Source organism: Dipteris shenzhenensis, chromosome 27, assembly GCF_047967505.1.
Source record: "Dipteris shenzhenensis isolate YYH24624 ecotype China chromosome 27, Dip_SZ_1.0, whole genome shotgun sequence".
Classification (NCBI taxonomy): Eukaryota; Viridiplantae; Streptophyta; class Polypodiopsida; order Gleicheniales; family Dipteridaceae; genus Dipteris; species Dipteris shenzhenensis.
The window spans coordinates 3,686,440-3,701,252 of record NC_141622.1 but is presented as its reverse complement, the minus strand read 5'-3'; the positions used below and the strand labels follow the sequence as shown (position 1 = coordinate 3,701,252).

The 14,813-nt window shown below is 40.5% G+C and overlaps 1 protein-coding gene across 8 annotated transcripts in view; it reads right to left on the bottom strand.

Moving 5' to 3' along the window:
- Positions 1-5,262: 5,262 nt before the first annotated feature.
- LOC147883751 (hyperosmolality-gated Ca2+ permeable channel 1.5-like) overlaps positions 5,263-14,813 on the bottom strand; it is a 50,681-nt gene continuing 41,130 nt past the window's right edge. For 5 of the 8 annotated variants that reach the window (XM_087399026.1, XM_087399028.1, XM_087399027.1 and 2 more), the window contains 7 exons: positions 12,663-12,782; positions 12,442-12,522; positions 11,742-12,082; positions 11,292-11,537; positions 10,075-10,399; positions 5,981-6,214; positions 5,263-5,850 (listed from right to left, as the gene is read on the bottom strand). In XM_087399026.1, coding sequence (XP_087255152.1) covers positions 5,614-5,850; positions 5,981-6,214; positions 10,075-10,399; positions 11,292-11,537; positions 11,742-12,082; positions 12,442-12,522; positions 12,663-12,782 — 1,584 coding nt within the window. In that variant the 3' untranslated portion in view covers positions 5,263-5,613. The remainder of the gene's footprint in view (positions 5,851-5,980; positions 6,215-10,074; positions 10,400-11,291; positions 11,538-11,741; positions 12,083-12,441; positions 12,523-12,662; positions 12,783-14,813) is intronic. The other 3 variants (XM_087399032.1, XM_087399031.1, XM_087399033.1) reach the window with 2 other exon arrangements.

Here is a 14,813-nt window from a genome sequence, read left to right as displayed (position 1 = left end):
GTAGCTCCGCAGGCCCTTAAGGAGAAAACTTGTTGTGGAAGACCACGAGGTGCTCTGCAACTTCGCCGAGGTAATGGGACAAAGAATGATCTCACCCAAATGCGCTGAGGACATTACCTCGTCGAGATGAGAATTCATCTCAAATACCTCTTGCAACAATTCGATAAACATCAAAAAACCGACAAAACAAATCATATCAAAAGAACATTAAATGCAAAATATTGTTTGAACTTACCACTACAGCGTCATCGGCTTCTATCCCTCTCTCATTTGCAATGTTGATGGAACTAGGTGCTGTGTGATGTTCCATTTGGGAGGTGGAAGCATTCTCCTGACTTGTCTTGGAGGTGGAAGCTTTTGCATAAGAGGGTTGTGCATCATATATAGACATGTATGCATCCCTCATTGAAACCAGCATCGTCAAGAGAAATTCTTCCATTGTCTAGTCTTCAGAACCTAAAACCCCAGGATCTTTGACACTTCTGTCAACATTGAACCCAGATAGGACTCCAAGTGCCTGATCCTATTGGTCCAAAAAGATCCTTTATGTCATGGAGGAATATGTACTCTTCTCCATCAATGATGAGGGGGGACAAGGACCATAAGTCTACTTTTGGGTCAGTGGTTCTCGATGCAAATTCTTGCTCTACTCTTGCTCGGGGCTCTTGAAGTAGGCTCAATGCTTGAGCTGCTTCCATCTCCTCTCTTGCATGGTCAAGACTCTCTTCCATGTAAATGTCAGAGTCAAGTCTAACGATGAGGATATCAGCAGTTCTACTAGAGGGGGTGTTGGATGATGAGGCTTCTTTCTCTAAATTTCCTTCTTGGAGAAGAAAGATAAATGCAATCTCCCATGAAAGGAATTTGGTGCCTGTATTTCCTGTGATCCATGTTCCTAGGATGTCTTTCACTTCTACCGTCCTAAACCCTTCCTTTGTAAGATTACACAAAAGCGGGCCAAGCGCTTCACAAACTTGGATTCATCTAGGAATAGAGAAACTCATCTCTTTAAAGAGTCGTCAAGTGTATATGCAAAATCTGTGAAATTCTCTTGCATGTAGTGGATGAGACCTATGAAGTCATCCTTAGCTCGCATGTATGTGCCTAGGACATCTAAAGTCCTATCAAACACAAAAAATAGCTCTTCCTCACGACTTTCAAATGCAGTTCGCGAGATGAAATCATGGAATGCAACTCTAGCTAAATCCATGGCAAATAGCGCGACTGATGGAGTAACTTTTGAGGGTGGGAGTTTCTATGGCTCTATAAAAGTGAAAGTGAGAATGTAACGTAAAAATGGCTCTTACTCCTTTATATATATCAAAACCCTAAAAATTAAAACCAGTTATAAAATCCCCAATTTTTTAGAAAAACATTTACCATAAACTCAAAGGAAAAAACATCAAAAGAAATTTAATTGTCCATCATCTTTTGAACAAGAACTAGGATTTGGCAAAAAATTAAATGCTGCACTAGTCAAACACATTGTTAAAAATCTTCAAAGTTGCAGAAAGAATGAAATTGGCACTATGCATGCACTTCTCCACATGTCGGTTGATCTTACCACCATTTAAGGTAAAGTTGAAGGGCTCTGACATGCCATCCTCCATGACCAATAGGTGTTCTCACACATCCCTTAGAGTCCATTGCGATGTGACATTCACATTCTTGACATCTCCTTCATTAACATCAATAGACAAACTTACCCCCGTATTGTCTTCATCATTAGAGTGTAGGAGAAGCCACTGGCCATTTGTTTTCTTCCAGCGCCTATATTGAAAAGCTAAATACAACATTTAGCGTGACAAATGGTATCTAATAACCACATTGTATCTACATGCGTGACATTGAAACACATCACCCTTTTATTCGCCTGACCTGGTTCCCCAATTCATCCCAAGTAAATCTTCAAGAGCATTTTCAACTACATGCTTGTAGGACCACATAGTTTTCGTGCTATGCATATGTATATTCCGAAACAAAGAAGCAAAAATGTGCGAAGGCATAAAACCAAGATAACCTTGCCCATTTGGATCCAAATGTAAACTATGGCCATGCCCACATCCTTCACAATCTTATCCTTGTACGATTGCAATGTCCTCGAGTCCACAATGCTACAATCCATGTCTTGAAGTTGTGGTGGTGCAATGGTTTGTAGATGGCTATAGCTTGATGATGTTGTTGGAGTGATGTATGTTGCATTATACCAATACACATTCTTCTTTCGCAAGGAGGCCAACTTCTCCTTTGCATGCATTTGCTTACCTAAATCCTCATGAATTGCAATGAACTTACCTATGAATGACTCAACTGGTTTCCACTCCTCGGAGTCCGAAGGGAAAACATATGCCATGAATAAGAGCTCTTAGAAACAAAACACAAAATTTCCAAATGGACTCCTTATACTTACAGGTAAAAAAGGTACATAAATAGAAAGGCTCACAGTATGATGGTATCCTAGATTGATTGAATGATGGAGAAAGCTGCATATCTTTTCCCATGTAGACATGTTGCACTTTTTTGCAAGCCATCCTTTCTTCCCAAATGCGCCCCTTCCACTCATGCAAGATATCACACCTCTTGCTCTTGGGAAGTTGATGTGGACCTTTGGCCGATCCTTTCATCACTATCCAGTCATTCAGGCTGTAGGTGCAAGGGATCCACTCATCCAATGCATTTCTAGTGTTGTGGAAGACATAAGAGCTCACAGCATTGCATGGTCTTGTAGCCTTGTTCCTCACCATGCTTGCAGAGGTTGCAACAGCAAGAATGAGACTCCTACACAGGGCAATGTAGCTCCAACAGAGACACAAAAGAGGGAGAAGGACAGGGACAGAACAGCACCAACAAAGACACATGAGAGAGGTGGGGGGAGAGGGAGAGGGGGCGGGGGGAGGAGGTACATAGCAAATGGGGGAGAGATAGAGAGAGAGAGAGAGAGAGAGAAAGAAAGAAAGTTTATTAAAGTCTTCGGGAGACTGTGAAGGTCTATGAGACTAAAGGTAACTGATACAATGAGCATAACGGTGGCGGTCTCAAAACGGGCCAGCCAACCGTTTCTACAAAAAAGAGGTTATGAAGGACGGTGTGTCTAGTCCTGTTATAAAAAATATGTGTCTACCTCCAGATTATACAAAAAAGAAGGGGGGGGCACCAAAAATGGGGCAGAGGAGGGAGATACAATATATATGTGCAGGTGGTGATCGTCAGAGAGAGAGAGAGAGAGAGAGAGGAGCTGCAACAAGCAAGCTATAGCAAGAGGGAGCAGAGAAAGAGGAGGATGAGGGCAAATGCAAGGGAGGACAACCTCACATTCCAAAAATGGAGGGAATGGCAAGCTGGACCAAAACAGTGGGGGACAGAAGCCCTAGAAAGAGGGAGGGTGGAATAAAAATTCGCCACAAGGGGCCTACCATGCCATTGAAGACGGATTTGGGCTCATGTGGGGGAGTTACACCAGGTAGGAGGACCAAACATGCGTTAAGAGGTGGAAGGGATGGTTTGGGTGGTCCCTACTGTAAAGGAAACAACCAATAGGGGCTCTCTACAAGTCTACCCACCCTCCACCTCAATATACCATTGCCCCACATCTTCTAGCACTCTCATTGGTACACCTCAAATCCCTCTTTAATCCCTTAACATTGGGAAATGCTAATTGGAGGTCCTTTTGAGACCCCATTTCTCCCTTAATGCATGAAATAAAGAAGATGATTGAATGGTAGATGAATTGATCAATCCAATGAGGGTCGCAATCCATGGCATATTTGAATTTCATACTACGATGCAAGTGGCATTTACTCCCCTCTAAGTAGTCACATCCGAGTACCTAGTCCCAACCTTGTTAAATTTGTAATTTTGCATTGTGAGGCTATAGTTCTATTTAAAAACGCGAAGAAATAGAAAATTGGAGATAGGCCAAATGCCTTAGCATGTTAGATGCAAAATGACCTTGTCATCAAGTTGAACAATAAGCAAAAGAGCACTCAAAGCAAGAGGCTTTATAAATAAATGTAGTTGCATAGGGAACTAAAGCCTAGATCAAGGAAGTCAAGCTTAGACAAGGAACTACGTCGCTAATATTCTAGAGAGAGACTGAATAAGATAAAGTTCTATGATTTACCTTGAGAATGCAACAATAAGCCCAAAAGTTTAACACCATGGAATGTGCCTGAGATGCAATATGGTAGAAGTGGTACCCCAAGAAAAAGATCAAATCTATACGATGGCAAGATGGGATATAATGTGCCCAAGATGCATTTGGTATAAGTGAGACCTCAAGAACAAGATCATACTTTGGTGCACTGCAATCTCTAGATGATGGTGAGATGGGATATATGGGTGTGCAAAACATCTCTAAGGAGTGGAGGTGGAAGCTCTGACTAACATATTCATAAATAAGTTCTAGGTTTTGGTAGATTTTCATGTAGTCCAATATTTGCGATCATCATGTAGAATGCTTCACGAACACAAATAAAATTAGTGATTTTAGTTACCTTAAATGTACCATTGTTTCGATCATACTGTAAAAGTTTGCCTCTTGTTTGCTCATCACCTATCTTCCAAAGATGACCGAACAAGTTCGCACTAACTTTTTGCTAGTAATGTTTGTGTGTCCTAAGCGAAAAATGACATAGAGACATGCCCTATATTCAACTAAGGGCCTATTCCCATTACCAATTAGGGAGCACTGGTCAAGGCTCTTAACAGAGTGTCTAACTATCCGTTAAAAATGTTTGTAAATTTAACTCCTCCAAAATAGGTACTTTAAGGACTTTAAGTAGAGAAAGAAGTTCGAATGTGAAAATTTAATGGTTAACTAAGGTGAGTAGTGGGAATGATACTTTAAGCAAGATTCTTGTTAAGAAAACTTCATGGTCAAGATCAACTTGAAACTGACTTTGAAAAATTGCATGGTAAAGAACTGACTTTGGATCGATGAGATAAACCATTTTGTATAAAAAATACCCTGAAAGTTTTATTTAAGACCACTTAGTGCATAACATAATGGGCAATGTAATTTCCATTTTAAAGTTAACTTTAACTTAACAAAACTAGTTATGTTAAGCTCACTAACATAACCTAACTGCTAGTGGGAAAGGGCCCTAAAAGCCCCAACCATAATGTCCTTAGATTCATATTCCAACTTAATATTTTCACTTCATTTATAACAAATCCTTACATAAACTAGTTCTTGAACATGCACTACGTTGATTTTTTGGGAATAATATTCAAGAACAATAGCAATCAACAAAACAAAACTTGGGACGACTTCTAGTCAACATGTCACCACCACCACTAATGAGCATTTTTAAATGGTAGTTAATTAAGTGTGACTATGATGTGTTGCATGTAAAGATCTTGATGAACATACGTGGTTGTGTGTTCACTATAATGTTGCAACATATTTCACCCTGCCTGCTTCTAGTTTCACACACACATAATCTTTTGCCTCACACGATTACAATATTTCGAGTGTTGGAAGTGACTATTTCCCCTTATAAAGGTGCCCAACCTTACGCCCAACGATAGATTGTACAAAACCGAATTTTTCGACATGGGATTTCTCGTGTCCAGTCTCCAGCATTGACGTGCTGGTCTGTACAATTTCTTTGTCTAATGAGCAACGATAATCATGGGTGACTCACTGTTCACGCTTGCGGCTGGAGTTGTCTCACGCGAACCACGTTTTGTTGGTACCAAAGGCGGCTCTTCTGTCCAGTCACTTCCGTTATCGACATCCTCATCTTCCTCTATTTTAAACATAGGATGCACATAAGCCTCTTGCAGGTAACCTTTTAGATTCAAGTGGGGTTCCGTTGCTCTCTCCAATGTATCTTTTGCCATAGCTTCCTGGAGCCAAATCAGAAATCCATCCTTAAAATATGATTATGATTAACATGGGAGTAACAAGTAATCATAAGGTTGCCGCTGAATGTGAAATAACGGCTGTCATACAAATAGTTGTTCCAGGGATACTAACCTCTAAAGGATACTTGCGGAAGGCTGGTTCAAACCGATTCTTACAGTAAATATGGAAGGCAATAGTCAAAACAGGTAAAAAAAGTAAGACAGGTGTAGAATTCTTGGCACTTCTCGTCGCTAACAGGCCCATCAGTGTAATCTGCTGTATGACAAGACATGCTATTACGTGGGTATGTAGATCTGGCCAAAAGGCACCAGCACTCTCATATTTTTGTTCGTAGACATTTATTACCTGAAACAAAAAGTGAACCGCATGTCAACTGGTATTCAAACTGAAACCTAACTTTCCATTATCAAATAAATTATAGGATGAATCAAGGATTCTTCTACCATAGAATATATATATATATATATAGTATATATGTATGTATAATTTATTTAATTTATATTTATATTTATATGCATCCATGCATGCATGCATATATGTATGTATGTGATATTATATTCATCTCTCTCTCTCTCTCTCTCTCTCTATATATATATATATATATATATATATATATATATGAGGAAGTAATGAAGGTGGGAATGCTGTAACTGAAACAAACCGAACGAATGCGGGTAATCTATGCGTGAACATTCCGGGTCCGTGCGTGTTGGAGGTAGTGGTTATAGAATTAATAGAACCTGAAATAAGGGAAACACCCGATGAATGAGGACTAGAAATGGTTGAATCAACAGCTCCTCCAGAATGACTATATATATATATATATATAGAGAGAGAGAGAGAGAGAGAGAGAAAAAAATTTTATTGGAGTCTTCGGAAGACCGATGGGTCTATGAGACTGAAAGAAAACCTGATACAAATCACAGTAAGGGTGGAGCTACTGAAACGAGCATCATCACCCGTGCTGAATCCTAAGTCTGATCATACATAATCAAATACATCTGGATCTAACAATGAAAAGAAAAGGACTAGAGCGGAGCGGAATCCTCCGTATGTCATGTTGCCCTGGCTGGTGCATAGCCAGTGATGGGACGCTCGCGCCCGTCAAGGGGTGCTGTGCGTCTCGGTCTCCTAGACGAGGCTCAACGCAAGACCACAGAGAGAGAGAGAGAGAGAGAGAGAGAGAGAGGAATCCAAGAACATGCCAAACTCATCCTGCAGTTTCAATGTTATGACAATCACTCACTAGGTTGAAAACCATATACTCAATCTTGCATAGCAAGGGCTATCTACTATGGCATCCCCACCGACATCATCGGCGCCCCACTGTAGACAATTGTATAAACATGTGCTCTCACATGCATATCCTCGCCCCCACACACCAACACGATTGAGCATCCATTTTATACAAGGGTCTCTTCAAATTGAGTTTGTGACAGCAATTCAGCAGACTCAGCAGTGATAAAGGCTACCACTAAAGGTATTTATTTTTCCTTAGATGTAGAGATCTATGTATGACTGCCATGAACGCTTTCCGCTAGCTTTCAGCTGCTCAAATCAAGCTGGATGCAAACATAGCTCCTAGGTGTATTTCCTCCGATTTCATTCCAGGTCAATGCATGCTCTCAAGATTTTCTTCCCATCTTCACTCTCTTTTTCTCTCTTGGTGTGTTTTTCCTCCTGCAATTATCACATATCGTCTCTTGTGCACTCCTCCAATCCTCTCCTCATTTCAAGTACTCTCTTTTGATCAAATACTCTCTTTTGACGTTTCTCTGTACTGACATGCTCACATCAGTTTGTCTATTCCAGACATATTTCTGCCTGTTCCAATCATTTTTTCTCATTCTGACGCATTCTTACACATCTCACACCATCACAAGTCTCCCTACTTCCCAAATCCCATCCCCATTGGGAGAAACGGGGTCTCAAAAGGGCCCCCAAATTAGTGTTTCATAATTTTTAGGAATTAGTGAGGGATTTAAGGTGTACCAATCAGAGTGCTCCTTTGTGTGGGGCTGAGGTGGCATGTGGCATTTACTCTGCCTAGGTCCATAGGTGGTTTCAATTTGAAAAAGGGAGAGGAATACCATGATTTTGGGAAGAAAACCACCAAGATTGGGGAGGTTAGCATGTGTGCTGCCATGTGTCCCCAATTTCAAAAAATGGGGAGGGGGTGTATTGAAGGCAAGTGCAAAGAGCAGCTGCAAGTGGGCTGCAAAAGGTGGCGGTGGGCATGGGCAGAAGAGACCAGTGCAAGCCGCGCGTCTCCCTAATTCACCACATGTACAAGGCATCTTCCACTTGCCACCACCAAAATGTGCGCCCACGTGCCAAGAATGGAACCCACGACCTAGCCACTAGGCCAACAAGCCTAAGCCTCCTGCTCTATTGACCAAAACACCTAAGCCTCCAATATGACCCCTCCACATAGGCTTGGATTAAGTTTTATGATCCTCGCCTAATCCATTCCTTGCGAGGCCCTTTTGAGACCCCATTTCTCCCCAAATGCTTATTTCTTCCCTATATCAACTCCCTTCACTCTCTTTTCCACTTTTCTTAGCCCAGCGGTCCGCTTATTATGTCAATTCAAGCTACCCTCACAATGGGTGCAGCTCATACTACAAGTGTCAGCTCTATGGCAAAGGTTACTTCAAGATACATCTTGCTACATAGAGACAATACAACAATACATGATAGGAGTCCCATTCAATTGCTTGACCATTGCTCTTTTTCACAGGATGATGATAGGATTTTACAATTTAAGCTACCCTCACAATGGGTGCAGCTCATACTACAAGTGTCAGCTCTATGGCAAAGGTTACTTCAAGATACATCTTGCTACATAGAGACAATACAACAATACATGATAGGAGTCCCATTCAATTGCTTGACCATTGCTCTTTTTCACAGGATGATGATAGGATTTTACAATTTATGATCACTGTCTCATGAGATATCCTGTTACATTTGGGTGTCTAGGACTGCCCATTATATTCCGTATCTCTGCGCATTTTCTTCTACCCGATAAGCCTCTTGTGAACAGCCACCTGTGTGCTCACAGTCGTTGACGTTCCTAGAGTCTGAAATGTAGTACAGAGGTTCACTGAATTGTCCTGTCAATAGGTGAAGCTTAGTGTATGAAAGTCTTGGTTCATTGCACTAATGCAAGAGCTTGACTCTCATGAGATATCCTGCTACATTGCACTAATGCAAGAGCTTGACTCTCATGAGATATCCTGTTACATTTGGGTGTCCAGGACTGCCCATTATATTCTGCGCATCTCTGCGCATTTTCTTCTACCCAATAAGCCTCTTGTGAACAGCCACCTGTGTGCTCACAGTCGTTGATATTCCTAGAGTCTGAAATGTAGTACAGAGGTTCACTGAATTGTCCTGTCAATAGGTGAAGCTCAGTGTATGAAAGTCTTGGTTCATTGCACTAATGCAAGAGCTTGACTCTCATGATAGCAATCAGATGGTGATGCGGACTGGAATTGTAAAGAAAGAAGGCTACACCACCACACACATTCATGTTGAAGCTGTGTCTATGCCTAAAGACTAAATAGAGGCCCTTCCAACATTGAAGCATGCTGCCAATTTGAGCAACTATAGTGGCAGCCCTTGCCCCACACCTACTAATCTTCCAAAAAGCTCCTGCTTGAAATGCTCTAGAACCCTAATACCACTAGTATTGCCAACTATTTAAGTCTTCCTATCTTGACCTAAAACATTCATGTCCAGAAAGTCAAGCAAAGCTCATTGCAACAGTGTAAGGTAGGAGGGACTGTTTTAGACTCTTCTACTGGCAATAATATCTCAACCACAATCACCCTTAAATTTTCCTTAGCTTTTGTTTTTGCTCCTCTGCATTGCCCAAAGGCCTTCTATTCCAATTATTTATGCTTAGATTTTAAAGTTGTTGATTAGCTTCTTGCTGGATTCCCAATTTTCCCTGCATGACACATAACACAAGAATGATACAAAAGATTAACTTTATTCGCATGTCACACATTGATTAATTTTAGATCAATCCACATTGTTTCAGGTATACCTTGATCAGAAACAACTAATGAAATAGCAGGATTTCGTCAACCTATGCTTAAGAATTAGTTCATCACCATACGAAACTATGGGAAAACGACTTTGATAATAATATTTGCATCTAATCCTGCAAACGTGATGAAGTTTTGAAATGATCATACCTGATGTCGATACACCAAGTAAGCAAATGCATAGTAGATGATGATGAAGGGAAGAAGTATAGGAGTTATGGCCGCATAGATAATGCCAAATAAAAAGTAAAGCTCTATTTGAGGAAGTGACTGATCCAAACCAATACTACCAGGGTCCATGGCCTTGTCTCTATCTTTGTCTGTTTTCACAAGAAATGCATTTTTCAAATGGTAGATGAGCAGGGCTTTCAAACGAAGTATCTCTCCTGCAATACCCGCCCATCCATCCACCATAATGTATGTGATGAAGAACAAAGCCTTTTGAGCCACCGATACACCGATTAAATTGGGAATGCTGCATGTCAAAAGAGTAAATTTATGAGGCACACAATAGAAAAAAGCTTGTAAAAACTTTAGACTAATCACGAAGGTCAGCACATTATAACAGGATTTTATAGACAGAAGAATGTAGCTGGAAACTGATCAAAAGTGTAGCACAAATGCATTCCACGTCTTTATCTGGAGGGTTTTGGACCTTCAAACAGGTGTTATGGGCATTGCGTAGAGTGGTATCAGAGTATTAGGATATGGGTGATGGTGTAGGTGTAATCTAATCTCTCTAAGGAGAGAGGACTGAGATCTCCTTGGAAATTTTTGTGAAGGAAGGGTACTTTTCACACTCACGCAGTCCTTCAATTGGGCTTGTTCTTGACCATTGACCACTAACTTCGACTTCAGAGTCACTTTCCTCCGTATACCATGGAGACACCTTGGATTTTTCGCCACTTTGTGCTTGAGTTGAATGGCTCATCACGTTGTACTATGCATAATTTTTTACTGCCTAGTTTTTGTTGCTTACTTGGGAGCCATCTCCAGAGTCCTCGTAAAAATTGAGAAAGAAAAAATAATGACCCCTTGAAGATAAAGGGTGATTAAAATATTTGTCCTTCGAGGCAGCATATCATGAACGCCATAGTATACTTAGCCCCAACACCAGTTGAAGAAGTTTACGATGTGTTGAGTCGTGTATTAAGCAGTAACTAACATCGTAGAGCCCCACGCCCCCCCAAAAAAAGAAAAATGTGATAGAGAAGAGATTATCATCTTCCCAAACAATTAAAATATCTCCATTCAAAAAAAAAACTAATCTAATTCAGGAACACGAAAAAAGCAGAGACAGTAGCTACTTGTACAAATGCATGTACTGCAATGTATCCATGTAAACGATAGGGGTATAGATCTTATACTCTGATGGAGGCTTGTGGATGAACTCGTCCAGCTGTTCTGATGCTGTTCCAGTGAATATACTGCCGCAAAAGACAGTGACTACCAGAAAAATAAAATATTTCGATGCAGATTTCCTTTCCAATGATGATATGGAAGTGTGGCCCTCAATTTTAGACATCAACATGAGAAGCATTGGAAGAAGAAGAAGAAATATCTTCAATGCCAGTCCAGGCAAGTATCCTTGAAGGACAGAACTTACAACATGCCTGAAATAGTAACAAGAAAATCGTTTATGATATGCATTTTGTTCCTTCAGAGCTTTCATGCAGCCTTTTCAGATACCCTGATCTAAAAGCAGCTAGTCGTTTCGCACACTTCACCTGACAAGCCTTGAAAATATGGCAGACTCTTATATTAATATATACCAACATTCAGTGCAAATGCGCAACAAGTTGTTTGAAGTTACTTACAAGTTTAGTATTGGTTTGAGAAAAGGAAATGTTTTGGAAAGCGCAGTCAAGTTTGCCAGAGATTGGACAACGCTGATCGGAATCATGAAAAAAAACACCAGGAAAAAAATCGCAATTGCTATAACCAATCTGCGAAGAGTGAGCTCAACAAACGGAATAGCAAGGTTACGCCAATATACGTCACGTGGCTCAGGGGCCCATTCTGTCAGCCAGACAGTAGGATTTTTCGTCTGCTGTGTCTGAGCAGCCACAGCAGCTCCCCATCTTCCTTTGAAAGAGACAAAGGCAACTGGAAGAAGTGCCTTCGGATCTTCTAAAACTCTGGTGTGCTCTGTCGCGATCTGTCACGCCATTAAATGCAAAATTAAACATCAAACGGCAGATCCAACAAACACCTGCATCTCGAGCAGATCCACCCAAAAAAACAAAAGCCAAAATATAAAATCCAGAATTACTTATCTCAAAGATCAAAGACACGGGTATAAAACAATCTTCCCCCGTTAAGAGTCTTGTTTTACGAAGGGATAAACGGGCGGGGGTTTTCTTTTTGGCGCTTTACACATAAGACTTTAACACTTGAAAATACACTATAAAATATCTGTAAAATTTCACCACAAATTAATACAAAACAACTCTAAAAACACACCCATTCAGCAAACGAAAACTTCCCGCTCATGTCTAGAATGACCAAGAAATTCACCTCGTCTGTTATCTTTTCCAGTTCCATTGTGTAGTACTCCACAGCATCAACTCGCTCTCCCCACAGTCCAAGGAAACCTTTCTGTACGATGCCACAACTTTCTGTAAATTCACTCTTCATATACAAGGGTGCACATGAGAGAAATCTCCCTTAATGCATCTTTTCCAAAATCATGGTTATCTCAAGCACATGCAATCAAACCTCAAAGAAAAGCCTAGAACCTTTCTGGTTGGTCGCACATCTGGATTCCTTGAATGTTTGATGTGATAATAGTCCATCCAATTCTGGAGCGTCTCCTTCCTTTTCACAAGCTTTGCAAGTTTATTTGCATTGCGTACAATCTGAAGCCATAAAATAAAAAACAGAGTGCAATGATAAATACAGCAACAACATACTCAACAGCAATTTCCTTGTATTGATCTCTGAAAATATAAAATATGGTAGCGAATGATTTCATACTTAAATACTCCTGAATTGCTCTCATGGCTGTATTGATCTCTGAAAATATAAAATATGGTAGCGAATGATTTCATACTTAAATACTCCTGAATTGCTCTCATGGCTAGCAAAGATACAGGATGAACTTTTACGTTCTGCTTACGTATAGAACATAAGGCAGGCTGCTAATATATAGTAACACAATCTCTAATATTTCATGTCAAAAGGCACAAATACTTGCATTGCGGTAAATACCACAAATTGTGTCATGTTTGTTAGTTTGACAGTTACATCAGCATTTCTTCATTTACTGTTGTTAGCCTGTATTGTGTAAATCCAGTTCAGTTACTTGCGTTTCTGCATTTTGCACGCAGTCTCCTTGAATCAGTTAGGTCCTTGATTCTTGCACCCTTGTTAATAGTATGCTAAATTAGGGAAGTACTATGAATTACAACATATAGTGTCCATCAAGGTCATGTTGCACAAAGATGCACTAGTCCCATGAATCAAAGGGGCTTACACTCTATTATGTGACAGAGACCTGTACTCTTGTATGTCAAAGAGACAAGATTTATTTTCTCAAGCAATAGAGGAAACTTATCATAGAAATCCATTGTGTGCATGCCATACACTACAGTAACTCAGCAACCGATGGAGACTCTCCTATCTAGTGCTCTGTCAAAGGGGGAGCTTTTGTCAATCTTAAAAAGAGCTATTTACTCTAAAAGTGTAATGGAGTACATCCGTTATGGTTGCAAAAAAACATATGTCAAGATCGATATCAACCCTATGAAAAGGGAAGCCCTGTAAACCCTGAGCATATAAAAGCTCTACCACCAAAGCTTTAAGTGTACTTCACGACACATCAGTATTGCCATAAAGATAGCTCTGATTCAGGACACCAAAGAAAAATGGCCGTTGTTTCAACTGCAACAATATTAGATAATATCCTGAGAACGTCAAGCAAGTTGGCTAGTCTAGAAAAAAGGGATAAACAACTAAAACTTACACAAACTCACAATGCTAAAGGCGTGGTCTAGCACTATCCGCACGGAGATGGCAGCCTTCATATAGGCATTTGAAAACCTAGATGTGTAGCAAAAGGATGTTGGAGCAAATTCCAAGACATCATGGCATGGAGGCCATTGTGAAATACATGGGCCCTGAATATCCCATACATGCCAAAAAGTTTCAGGTGTTATCCTTGAATGTCCTAAAATACATAGTCGTCACCACAAGTGTCTCAGCTCACTGCTCGAAGCATTCGCCAAAGGGATCATGCAGATCTGTGAAATCGTTCTTTTTTTGAGGGGAAATGCAGGTTTATTAAAAAGTATATCATCATAAAAAACTTTACAACAGTTCTGTGGGCCAATCCCCAATGATAAGTAATAGCATACCAGGAGTACAAGTCTTTGGGCAGTCTCAGAAGAGAGGTTACATCATATAACATGAGAATAGATTACAGAAAGTATCAAATCATCTAGCCCTGGAAGGCTTCAGCAACATCACAAAGTAAGTTCCAAACATTCTTGGTCATAATGAGACGCTCTTTGGCCAGAGCAATATCCTTTTCCTCCCTGCTTTTGCGGGTGCTCGTTGCACTCCTTAGTGGTCCTTTCTCTTTCCTGTAGAGAACAATCATCGTGTGGTGAGTAGCACTGAATCTAAGAATGGTTTATTAAACACCATAGACTTTCTTTGAAGCCATATAAACCACAGAACATTGCTCCTCCGTTCAGTCCAGTTGCCCTTGTACCTCGTTCAAATAAATCATTGTGCTGCAACATCCTCTGGATCCCTTTTACACCTCTGGCATAACTGTGTGCCTTTGCCAATGGCAACCTGTCAGACTGCTTTGTGCCTAATTAACCATAGGAGTCCAGACGGTTTCTCAGGAATGCTCCTGACCCCATATTCTTGCAATCTAACCT